Consider the following 13,418-nt stretch of genomic DNA (forward strand, 5'->3'; position numbering starts at 1 on the left):
CTATTTTCTATACCCCTAAGTGATAAAGGTTGTTCACACTTAAAAATTTTTTTTATTTTTTTAACGAAATTTTTTGTTTTTATTTTTTTATGATACAGCATACAAGAATACATACAACCATAAATTTTCACCCCTCTACGATCAACCCTTATTTTTTATTTGTAAATTAAAATATCAAATTTTTTTTTGCAAAACAACGTTTGCGGGATCAGCTAGTGTATATATAAAGATACCAAAAAGTTTATTGAGGTAGGTTTATTGGCATTCAGCATTAAAACAGGTTTATTTGTATAAAAAAAACCACATAGTTATAATTTCAATAAAGGTTATATGAGAATATAAAATATAGCAGGTCTTTATCAGTTACGTAATCGGTAATAAACATCTTATTAGAACTTAATAATAGAGATTTACAAGTTAAATTGACTTGCAAATGTCACCGTAGTGGAAAACACGAAGCGGAGTTCGTCGCAGGAAATGATGTGCAACTATGCAACTATTTATTAATAGATTTTCTTATCTACGACTTCTTACGTAAGTCAATGTATGATTATCTTAAAACTTATAATAAATAAAACTGATTTAAGTCATATATGCTTGTGTTCAAGCATACCTAACTTTCGCTAAACGGTTAAATCGGTAGAAGGCTGTGTTTGGCACTAATCGGTGTAACATAACTCCTGAAAATGCCCCGTGGAGGGGTGAAACACGTGTTGAGTAATTTGGCGGTGGAGGTTGTGTGATTCGCATTGTTTGCCGCATACGCATTTATCAGCGGACTGGCGGGCGGTGCATTTCATTGCACGACTACTGTATGTGCGGAAGTGGCTAAATATTGGTCCTTTTTTTTACTTAGGTAGAAGGTTTTTTCAGGTTTTCTCTGCACAATTGATTCTAGGGCGGATTGGTAATTGAAGCAATTAAGAGGTCAGGTAACATGAAAGATATGATCGCTTTAAGTGACTATCGTCTCCACTATAGTCCGCAAAACACAGCGTATCTTACACTGTATCCAGTATATGCGAGTGAAGACTTGGGGCTCCGAAACAAACGTGAACTCTTTTTAATTTTATTTAGGCACTCCTACAACATAACTGGAATAAGAGGATCTAACTTAAGTAAGCGAGGGAATAAAATTATTCGTGAATGCCTCATTGATAAGGAAGTTACTCAATTAATAACGGAGGGGATTATGCTGAAGAGGAACTCCCTATACGAGATGGCATCAGGAATGAGTAGTTCCGTACACCAACGAAAGTATACCGACAGAATCTAATGCAATTTGCAAGTGGAAGTAGCAATGAGTAGGTGGAAAGATGACGCTATCATTGTAAAACGCTGTAAGTAAGTTAATATAACTTACCGCACCGCAACATAGGATTTATACACACAAGTTCATCTTGTTGAGGATATCGGAAAACTCTGGCCAATACTGGCCGCTTCCAATTCTTTCCTTTTTAATCGGTTTTATTTAGTTCGACCCGTACGGAATTTATTTGGATCAAAATTAGAATTGAAATTTAAGCACCTTCCCGTTGTCAGATTGATCTGAAATTTGGTACACACGTTTAATTTAGATGACAATACAATATAATAAAATCAATAATATTATAAATCTAAGATGGCCGCCGATGCAAAATGGCGGATTACGTATTTTTCTTTAACCCCCTCAAATTGGATATCAAATGAAAGGGCTACACTAGTGAAACACGATGGTTATGTCAAAATTTAAAATTCAGATGGACGCCGTTCCAATATGGCGGACTAGGTACATATTTTTCCACAACCACCAGAATATGGGTATCAAAAAACCGTTTAACTTAAAAGTTTTTTAAATGTATTTATTTAAATCTATATGGAGGCCTATATCTACCAGTGTACTGCGATGTTGAATTTTAATTAGCTACATATATATTGTTAACAAACTTAATATCACTTTGAATAATATATCTAATTATTTTTTTATATTTACATCCTTGCGGTGCTATGGGTGGATGCTTTATACTGTGATGCAATATGCCTATGTGTTGCTGTTTCAATTTACAAATTCACTAGGCTTTGTCCGTTACTTTTGTTTGTCCAAGAGTCCCCTGCTTCTTGATTTGATCTGGTAGATGACATTCCTTCTAGAGCATAGCACCCTCCGTGACTTATTACCTATGAGATATTCAAGTTTGATTTAATTCATTCTCTTACTTCCGTTACGGTGTAGAAGCCTTAATAAAATTAAAAAAAGAATAGGAAAGAGATCTCCGCTTTCGCTTCCGGCGCCCCGAGTCTAAGTCGCCGGCGCTCGATCAGAGTTGTCACAACATATCGGAAGGTTTCATAATATTATTTCACACTTTGTTACGGTCTGCTTGCCACCGAATATTTGCTAAACAGACAACCCCATTGTCTATTCAAAACCGTCCTTCAATAGCATTCACCCGGACAATATACGATATACCGTGACGTATCGTTTTTCCGGAACTCGTTAATTCAACTCCACGTATTTCCGGCGGTAAAGTTCCGGTTTTATGAGAATCATTTAAGTAATATTCTACTAATAAATCTTCTTAACACGTTCACTGCGGCTTGAGGTCGATTCAGCCTCATGGTAAACTTTGCACTGGTGCGGCGCGTAAAACTCTTGTTTTCTCTCTAGTGCGGCGGCTGTTTACACTCAACCGTATGAGGTATGACAAAGACAAATATAGCTTTCTTTATGTCTGCGAAGCATTGACTTAATATTGTAAAAAAATATTGATGAACATGAGGCAGAAAAGGCCTCAACCGCACTACTAGGAATTTCAGCTTGAGGCTGATTCGACCTCAGCCGCACCAGCTAAAAGTTCTTCAAAATTGGGCACGCAGTGAACGGGTTAATCATTTTTTTTATAAAATCAGGTATTTTTTTCACATTTCTTTGGCTATACTGTTTGTATTGTACAGATTATGTAACTGATGTCATTAAAAAGGTTTAACTTTATTTATTATGCATCTCTATATTTCTTGTTTTACGTGTAAATAAAAAATGAAAAGGACTAACTGAAAAAATAATAAATAATGTCACTGAAAGTCCAATCCAGCGATTCTACCTATGGTGTCGGTATATAGTAGAGGGTCTTTCCACCTGAGAACCTTTTCCATTCCAATTGCCGTCTACACAAGCGATGTGCTCTGCTCTTTGCCATTCAGACGAGCAATTCTCCGAGCTACATTGGTGATATTGGTTCTTCTGCAGATTACCTCATTTCTGATACAGCCTTGCAGCTTCTTCTTACTCGTTTGTTCTCTATATTCATATTCTATGATGACATACCGACACCTAAAGTTTTAAACCTGAATATTACGAGCATAGTGAGAGCAATAAACTAGTTAAAAATCTAATAAACTGTACGGAATGAAAGAGACAAAAATGATATGAAAATTAGATAATGTCACGACTTTTAATTACAAATCGCTGCGTTTTACGTAATGATACACCATTAACTCTGCTGACCCAATAATTACAGCTAGCGTGATTATATCAGCAACGTCGAGTGCAACGATTTTCATGCTGATATATCTCCTATGTAATCATCATCATTTCAGGACATAAGCCGGATATAAGCCTCCCCTATAGATTTGCAACAGGACCCTTCAGCGCCTTTGACAACTTTAACAATATTGTCTGTCCACCGTGTAGACCAGAGTTCGCCAAACTTTTTTGTGTCGTAGACCCCTTGCCATGTTTTTCCGTGTTGGGTAGACCCCCTACTTACCTGATATTGATTTCCTGCAAATTTCTAACTGTAGTAAAGTTTAGTGTTAAAAACTTAAAGTAAAAACACATGTTAATTTATACATTTATTAATTGAATTTAAATTAAAACTACTCAAAATTAAATTTTATATCTACTATACCAACTAAACCAATCTATTGTACCAACATCCTACAACTTACAAAATTTTATAAACTTATATAACAATTTTTTTACTTCATAGGTACTTTTATAAATAATGTAAATGTTTTGATATTATAAGATGATATGATGTAAGTAAATAGGTACTATCAGTGTATGTTGAGATCCACTATCGTGGACCCCCATTTTCATTTCATGGACCCTCAAATTTTTTTTCGCTGACGTAGACCCCTTGCAGGTTGTCATAGACCCCTAGGGGTCGATATAGATCACTTTGGGATTCACTGGTGTAGAATATCGTTTTGCATTACAATCCACGTTTTTCACTCCAGGATCTAAAAGCCTTCGCGGCCATCCGTATATAGACAATGTATTGTAATTTTTACGAAACTTTTTCTTTAACACATTCCAAGCCATGTGGGACGTATAAACCCCCGCTTCACTTTCCGTTCAGGCCATTTGCAGTTCTCATTGAAAAATACGCATACGTAATGCATATTAAAATTTATAACTTTTTCCTGTTAATTATAGCTTTGCAGTTGACTAAGTGTAAAGCGTATGTCTTAAACGACTTTTTTGAAACCTTTTAAGCGTGGGTCGTATACGCCCCACGCGGCCTGAATGGAAAATCTTCATAAATTGCGATGAGACATGTTAAGAGTGTTTTATTATCTCTATTATAGAAAATCCGTCCACCGCCTGTTTTCTTTGTTTCTGTTAATTTACGCACTTTTTACTACCACACGTGTCGAAATTTGTGAAATTTCTTTCTTATGTCACTTCTACTCTATAAAAGGAATATATTTACCAAAATTTCTTGGCTTCAAGCCTCAGAGTTTTATAGATATTATGGTAAGTGTAAAAATCTTATTCATATAAAATGTTTGATTATAAATGTAAAGCTTTACCCATTTACTGACAATATCAATGTATTTAACAACCTATCTAAATATTAATGGTTTTATAAATAATAGAAAACTTAATGATAGAAAAATTACGTGTGAAAATTATTTTTTTTTATGGCTCTCGCTATTGGGGGCCTCTCGTACCCCTAACTTTTTAAGATCAGGGACTTTATTGTTCAATAATTTTTTCAGTCTTTTCTTCATTTATCACTCTCTTTCACGCGTCACAATATCTTTCATTCTTTACTTTTGTCCTTCACAATATCTTTCGTTTTGCTCTTTTATACCTTCTTTCTTTCCTCGCCTTTCTTCCATCATCTTCTTACTCTAAGGTGGCTAGGTACATTTTATTTATTTTTATTCTTTAATTTTATCTTACATTTATTTTATCTTTAAAAATTAATTATTATTCTATCTATTTGTCTCTGCAGACTTTATACTGTCAGAAGTTATTTGCCACTCGCATTTAAAGTGATCTCTTTTTATGGGATTATTGGAAATATTAGTTCATTTATTTTAAACTTTTTTTTTCATGACAGATACGCTATTCATTTGTGCCTTTAAATCTTTTATATCTATAACCAATCTTATATATATCCTTGTTTGAATCTATCGATGCCCGCTGCAAAGTATAAACCTGTTACAAAGATATCTATGGGGAGATATATCATCATCGCCACTCTTGGTAGACGGGTTGGCGATTGCAATGTGATATTATATTATCGTCTTTACGGACCCTTCCGCTCCGTGAACTCAGTACCGATAAAGCTGTAAAAGTCTTAGGGCTAAGCATTAACATCCTCAGAAACAATAGACAATAGGTACCTTTCGTCTGGATTTTGAATAGAGTTAAAAATATATATTTAAATAACTCTGCTGCGATAGACTGGTCGTTGTGACGATCTTTAGGGAATGCCCATGTTTTGCCGCAGACGTTTATTGACTGATGTATATGAATGAAATAATTGATAATAAAACCAGAAAGTAGTATTTTGGAACGCAAACGGGTATGCGCTCACAGTGTTAAGATATTTTTGTGAACAGTGATAATCCTATATAATTAACGCACTAAGTCTGAATTATAAGATTGTATTCCGAGTTATTGCTCGTGTGAGTGATGGCCGTTGGGATCGAAAGGTTTTCGAGTGGTGACCACGACCGGTAGACGCGAGGGAAGGCTTCTCACAAGGTAGACTGACCATATATTTATGGTCGCCGGAAGTCCGGAAGACCAATCATCGCAGCTATCTTTGGACATATGCATTGCATGGGCGTCCATTGGCTGAAAAAGAGAAAAAAATAAGTATCCCGAGAAATGAACCCGCGACCTAAGTCACACTCCACTACCGCTGAGCTATCACCACTCTTCATCAATATGTATATATCGACAATTAATTGTCATAATATTTACAAGAGAGAGAGAGAGAGAGTAAAGAGCGTTCTAGATCTCTCTTTTTTATCAACAGCTAAGACAAATATCGGTAAACGTGCACACTTTTACAGGATATGTGACCTCCACAATTCATATATTAGTGATATTTATATATTCTCGTGCTATCTCGTATCTTTTAAAAGACAATTTCGTTCGAAATTATTGAATACATACAATACAATTTAAACCTCATTGGAACGTGACGGCTTGCTGTGACAATAATTATTGCGGTGTGATCTGCAGAATGCGCTGGATCTTTGATCCCTGTTTAGTAATGTTTTTATTTGTTTTGTCATTGTTTGACTTTACATCATTAAATGTTCTTAGTGAGATAGTTATAAGGTAACAATTGTAACTAATTTTATATTTCTAAGTTTGTACTTTCTTACTGCCTTTTGTTACTGTTTATCTCCAATAAATAAGAATAAACTTTTCTCTTATAATCTTATAGTTCTCATGTTATAGGTAATAATTGTAGAGTAGCGATAAACATATCTCCTTAGTGCATGCAGTCAATGTCTTAATGAAATAGGGCAACATAGGAACAGCTTTTATTATCAAGCATCTTATCTTTCTGGTTTTGTATCTAGCTTCATAATGTCGAATGGTACTAAATCTTACATTAATCTGTCTGTTCTATGCAGTGATGGTGGTGCAAACTTCAGCTTCAAAATGGCGGCCAGCCGACAGATCCGGCTGCTGCTCTGGAAGGATTACCTCGTGAGGAAGAGAAATCCGGTGAGTTCATTCATCATGTTTACATAGGCGTACGTCTACTTCTGGAAGTACGCCTTCATAGCTCTTCCAGCGTCTTCTGACGACCAAGGCTTTCCAGAATGTTTAGATCCACTGCCAATTCAATCTGCCCATCCGCTGGGATATGGTGGTTACTTCCAATTGTTGGACCTCCGGAGCAAAGCCTTAATGGCTTCTTGTACAGCTGTAAAGAGTGATATCACGTAGCAGAGTATAATTCTTCACATATAACACTTTGTTAATCTGCTAAGCCAGGGGTGAGCAACCTTTTTTATCAATCAATGGAAATTATAATTTTTTGTCGGGCCGCACATTATGTATGTTATTAATAATTTACAAAACTTTATTTTTAATAGACATTAGGATATAACGAAAAAACGAATACACTTAAAAAATTGTGATAAATTTGGCTGCGTTTTTTCGATACAAGCGTATATACTTAGTCTGGCCATAAATACTGTTACTATTCAAAAAAAGAAAATATTACGTTTGAATTTGGAATCTGTCATTTTTATATGATTGCTTGATGTGTTTTCTTATTTTCGCGCCATTATATTGTTAAATATTTTGTTATATTAAAATGGAGTGGGGTGATAAAGAGAACCGAATCGCTGTGATTGCCTTACATAAAGTAGGTATGGAGAAAAGTGCAATTTTTAAAACCCTCCACCCGCTTGGTATTAGTCAAATGTTTGTTTACCGGGCTATTGATAGGTACAATGATACCTCCTCTGTTTGTGACAGAAAAAGATCTGGCCGTCCACGTACCGTTCGTGTGAAAAAGGTGATTAAAGCAGTTAGGGAAAGAATTCGAAGAAATCCTGTCCGTAAGCAAAAGATTTTATCTCGGGAGATGAAGATAGCTCCTAGAACCATGTCGCGTATATTAAAAGATGACTTAGGACTTGCAGCCTATAAGAGACGTACTGGTCACTTCTTAACTGATAATTTAAAGAAGAATAGGGTGGTAAAATCCAAACAACTACTTAAGCGGTACGCAAAGGGAGGTCACAAAAAAATTTTGTTTACGGATGAGAAAATTTTTACAATTGAGCAGTATTTTAATAAACAAAATGACCGTATTTATGCTGGAAGCTCTAAAGAAGCTTCGCAATTAGTAAACAGAGTACAACGTGGGCATTATCCCACTTCAGTGATGGTTTGGTGGGGTGTTAGCTATGAAGGGGTGACTGAGCCATATTTTTGTGAAAAAGGTATTAAAACGTCGGCACAAGTTTATCAAAATACCATTCTTGAGACGGTAGTTAAGCCTTTAACTAACACCAACAAGACTCGGCACCGGGTCATAGAGCTCGATCCACCCAATCTTGGTTGAAAACTAACGTTCCGGACTTTATCAGCACTGAAAACTGGCCGTCGTCAAGTCCTGACCTAAATCCATTGGATTATGATTTATGGTCAGTTTTAGAGAGTAAGGCTTGCTCTAAACGCCATGATAATTTGGAGTCCCTAAAACGATCCATTCGGTTGGCAGTGAAGAATTTTCCTCTAGAAAGAGTTCGTGCTGCTATTGATAACTGGCCTCAACGTTTAAAAGACTGTATTGCAGCCAATGGAGACCGCTTCGAATAAACATTGTATATTTTTAATAGTTATATATTGATGTATTAAACTAACTCACTATGAAAGGAATAAATGTTACGTATAAAAAAAATCGTGCTTTTCTTTATAACAATATTTATGGCAAGACTAAGTATAATACGTGCGTAGCTTTCTTATCATGGCTCGCTCAGTTTTGATCGGTTGTTATTAGTTGTTTCGGTTTAGTATGTACCACCATTTTATTATAATTAATTTAATAACAATACATTGATGAGATAAAGTCTATACAACAAATTTAACTTTAGAAATGCTTGGTGAACCACACAAAGTCGATTATCTCAGTTGGATATACATTATAAATAATAAATATATATAAGGACCGGAAAGTAATGTCGCTTTCTCAAGTTAAATTCACACGACTACATTTTTAACAAGTTTTTTTATTTCTAATCAACTATATATTCACTTTGTTATTAACCTTTTGCCATCTAGTATTCAAAATCAATGCCGTAGTGGTAAAAATCAGTCGATTTTTCTGTAAAATATGTCAACAGAAACGACATCATTCGCCAGACGCGCCAAATCGAACAACAGGTGGAACTACTTCGATTGAGAGATTTAAAAAACTGACCCATAATATATTTCTATTCTATTGCTCGATTGAATAACAGTGAAAAAAGGTATAAAGTCATTTCTATAACACATATGGCCTTATTATGGAATACAAATTTTAATATAGAATATTCTAATATAGAAGATATGCAAGAATACTACACCATCTGTGGAACCATGGAAGAACCAAGAATAGCAACAATAACTACATCTATACTAGAATTAAATGATATAATGCCATTATATCTGTGAAGAAATTTTGTTTACCAGCTGAGAACTTGTTGACTCTCATCAATCCAGCAGCTTCTTCACTTAGATGCTGTAAAATATGTCGACAGAAACTACACTACTTTGCGATCCGCCTAATATTTAACTTAGTTTCGGTGTAAACTTTAAATTTTGTTGCAGATAACACTCGCTGGCGTGGTTTGGGGTACAGCGGTTATAATGAGTCTGTATATAGTTAGAATTAATGTGGACAACCAAGATTTTCCGACATGTAAGTGTTTTATTAATACATTACAAGTAATATTAAACTTATATAGGTGATATGTTCCATTTTTATACATTTTATTATCTAATAGATTCAGGCGTTACTTTGCGGTAGTCCATCCTAAGTAAGAAAGGGACTAATAATGCCAAACACAGAGTCTAACCACTAACACACTAATCGGTGTAACATAACTCCTGGAGATGCCCCGTGGAGGGGTGAAACACGTGTTGAGTGTTTTAATGGTGGTGGTTGTGTAATTCGCATAGTTTGCCGCATGCGCATTTAACAGCGGGCTGGCGGGCGTTGCACTTCATTGCACGACTACTGCTGCATAGCGGAAGTAGCTATATATATTAATCCATTTTATTACACACGTGATGTAAACTTTTATTAAATTACACTTTTCGGTTCTGTTCTTATGAGTATCTTCTCATTTCTGATTCAGCGAAACTCCGAGCATAGCCTTCTGCATCGCTCTCTGGCTGATCTAAAGCCTTCTTGAGTCCTTTTGTAGAAAGCCTACCGTCTACATTACCAACAAATATGATCTTCTCTATATTTTCTAAGCTCTTCCATACAATGTGGCCGTGTTGCAAGTATAAGTTCACGAGGAGTTTCCTGACGGACTATGACTCTAACCTCTGCAGATCATCAAGCGCCGCTGATGAAGTTTATATAAAATAAATAGGAAAATCAGAAATAGTATAACATAAATATATTATAAATTAGTAATGCGGACATGTAATTAAAGCCAGCTGTAGATCATGAATAATCTTTTTATCTCACCTTATATGCTATAAGACAGAATATTTACAATAATCGCTATTAAATCGACTACTAGCGCCATCTAGTGTGCTACGACATGAATTAAATCTACATTAAGAAATCCACTGCCCTGAAATTATTTTCATACACAAATAATTATAAGACAGAGCTAATTATATTTTTATATAAATATACTTAAATCATGTAGAAGTAAATTAATTAGATATAGATATGTGAAACAAAAAAAAGCTATACAATCATACTAAATGGTGTCTAGTATGCCAATAGATGGCGCGCATAAATAATTATGACATCAAAATTAAGTTTCACATAAAACAATGACAAGATATAGAGTTTAATTTGATATAGTAAGTGGGAAATTGAATTGTGGGAATTGTTACACTGCACTGTATTTAATTTTTCACCAAATCGCAACAAGCATACATATTTAACATGTAACCAACTTCTACAACGTCTCATAAGCATTATGTTTAATTAAAATAATTTATGTACAGGTCAGTTCCCAGCTCGCGCGTTGCCCAGCGCTGGAGTTATGACGTTCCTTCAGTCGTTCATCTGCAGCGTCAATAATGAATGCTCACCGATGGATGAATTTGAAGAAATACCTTCCTATTCGAACTCCAAGTGAGTGTTTATATGATAAATATGAGTATTTCGATCAGGGGCGGCTTAACCTATAGTGCAGGGTGTGCAATGCACAAAGGCGCTACTGTTCTTGGAGGCGCCGCGGCATTCCCTGAGACAGCTAAGAGCATCGTCTTGGACCATCATAGTACAACAATGATATGACAGAAGCGGCAAGCTAGTGCGATAGCGGCAGTTATCAAACACGAGCGCCCAATGGGCGGCTTCTTTTTCCAACATTTTGTTTTAACTCGAAATAAACCTTATTTCACAGCTAAAAATATCAGGTAAAAATAAAACACAGTAATAGAATCAAATAGACTTGAATATGAATAAAAAAGTAAAGCAAACACTAAAACATTTAAATAAAATAAATAAAGTATTACCAAAAATAGTTCAATAAACAATATAATATAATATGATAATTATAAAGAAAATATGTGTTAAATGTTTGAACATTAAATGTTATGTTGCAAAATAAAATAGTAAGAAAACCAAGAATGTAGTGGTTGAGAATGGATGTATGGCTAATGGAATGAAAGAGTAAGACTGGGAAAATTGTAGAACGAAATAAACAGTACGACAGATAATATGATAGATGAAAGAGGAGAATGATAATAATAAAAAATAAAAAGTCACTGCCCCACACGAGATAAGGGAACTAGAGGTCCCCAATAGCGGGGACTATAAAAAAAACCTTATATCACGTATTTAAAGTTTAGAAGCGACAGTAAAAATAATAGTTATAGCCGCGGAAGGGGGTCAGGTCTAGGGGGCGCCAGGGTTTCATTGCACACGGGCGCTATACTAGCTAGAGACGCCCCTGGATTAAATATTGGCATATATGTTAGATAAGGAGAGAGAAAAACTAGAAGGTAGGTTAATTCATGATTACCATATCCATCGCATAAGCAATAGTTTAGGATTTCATAAATACACCCTTACTGTAACCTTCAACATAATAGATAAGAATGATGATGATGATTTCGATGTATCCTTTAATTCATCGTACTACAAGACATAAGACTCTTCTATAATCTCCAAGATAAACAGTCTTGGGTTGCCATCAGATGGTATGCAACTAGATCAACAGGTTCGGTTGTTTGGACGACAACACTATGGGCATCAGTAGCCCGCTTGCATTAGCGGTAAGAACTGGGTATCAAAATCATAATGGCTATGTAATTAACTCCAGACTTCAGATATATTCATATGCCTGGTGGTATGTGTGGCAATAGTAAAACCAACAAATTGGGAAGAAGTTAGATCGACGATTGAACGAGCACTGCCACTGCCATTTCAAACGTGCAATCCTTTAACCCTTAATAACCTAGAGTTTCAATTTTGATACAGATCTTTTAAACCGAATGTTCACATTACTATTAGTTTTTTTATATTTCCCTTCATCTAGACCCTCAAGCAAGGGTTTAGATGAAGGGAAAAATAGATTTTTTTGGAAAGAATATTATACAACAGTAAAATACGTACAGCCAACCTATAAAACAAAAGGTGGGGGCCCTAAACTCCCACTAGCTTCGGCGACTCTGAGGCGGACGATGGTTCGACGTGGTCTCGAACCATCGTGATAGCACCTCAAGGGTTTCGGGGGTAGCGTATCCACGCATACCCCGGGACGGGCTATCGAAAAATAGCACGGCGCGAGGGAAGACCGTGTGGCGATCCATGACCGGGAGATACCGCGGTCCCCCGTTTAGCGCAGAGGGCGACCACCGGGGGGGTTTTAGTGGGTAGGAATCCCACATACCCCTGTCCTCCCCCCAGAGGCAGAGCATCTTGAATACCGGAAGATTTCCCCCACCGAAACAAAAAAAGACCCTCAAGCAAACACAGTAATATTAAAAAAATCACTTTCGCAAATCAGGCTATCTCCTCATTTTTAATATCACAGAATCTTCGTACATAGCCCTCTACTTTGTAACTAACCAAGTACTTACTAAACAGGTTAACGAAACTGAAGAGTCAGTTGTCACCACTCTTCACCAATTCTTCAGTGATGGAGACAGCTGCAAGCGTTCCCCAAGCTCTCAAACTTCTGGCAACTTTATCCGACGTGGCTGATGTCCCAGACTTCATTTATTTGACAAGTGAGTACCTTTTTGACGTGAGTTGTCTACCTAACCATGTTTCCTCATAATGTATTCTTCTCCATATGTAATGACAAACATACAAAACATTATTACAGTTAATGTTGTACAGGTAATGTTCTTAACAAAACATCGGGTTACATTGCTATAAATATAGCTCGCAATTAACTTTTAATCCACTCTTACCTTGCTAGGACAAAATCAGAGAAAGAATTTATAATACTAACTTATATTACAAAGAAAAAAAATTGGGATA

The 13,418-nt window shown here is 35.8% G+C and overlaps 1 protein-coding gene across 1 annotated transcript in view; it reads left to right on the plus strand.

Moving 5' to 3' along the window:
• Window positions 1-13,418, plus strand: part of ldd (lipid droplet defective) — a 137,744-nt gene that overhangs the window by 44,986 nt on the left and 79,340 nt on the right. The window contains exons 2-5 of the mRNA XM_068766793.1: window positions 6,868-6,961; window positions 9,563-9,653; window positions 10,928-11,057; window positions 13,020-13,162. Of these exons, the coding sequence (XP_068622894.1) occupies window positions 6,896-6,961; window positions 9,563-9,653; window positions 10,928-11,057; window positions 13,020-13,162 (430 nt within the window). The 5' untranslated portion in view covers window positions 6,868-6,895. The remainder of the gene's footprint in view (window positions 1-6,867; window positions 6,962-9,562; window positions 9,654-10,927; window positions 11,058-13,019; window positions 13,163-13,418) is intronic.

The sequence above is a fragment of the Battus philenor genome, unplaced genomic scaffold, assembly GCF_028537555.1.
Source record: "Battus philenor isolate CCGP_79_NKW_IND1 unplaced genomic scaffold, ilBatPhil1.0.hap1 SCAF_22, whole genome shotgun sequence".
NCBI lineage: Eukaryota > Metazoa > Arthropoda > Insecta > Lepidoptera > Papilionidae > Battus > Battus philenor.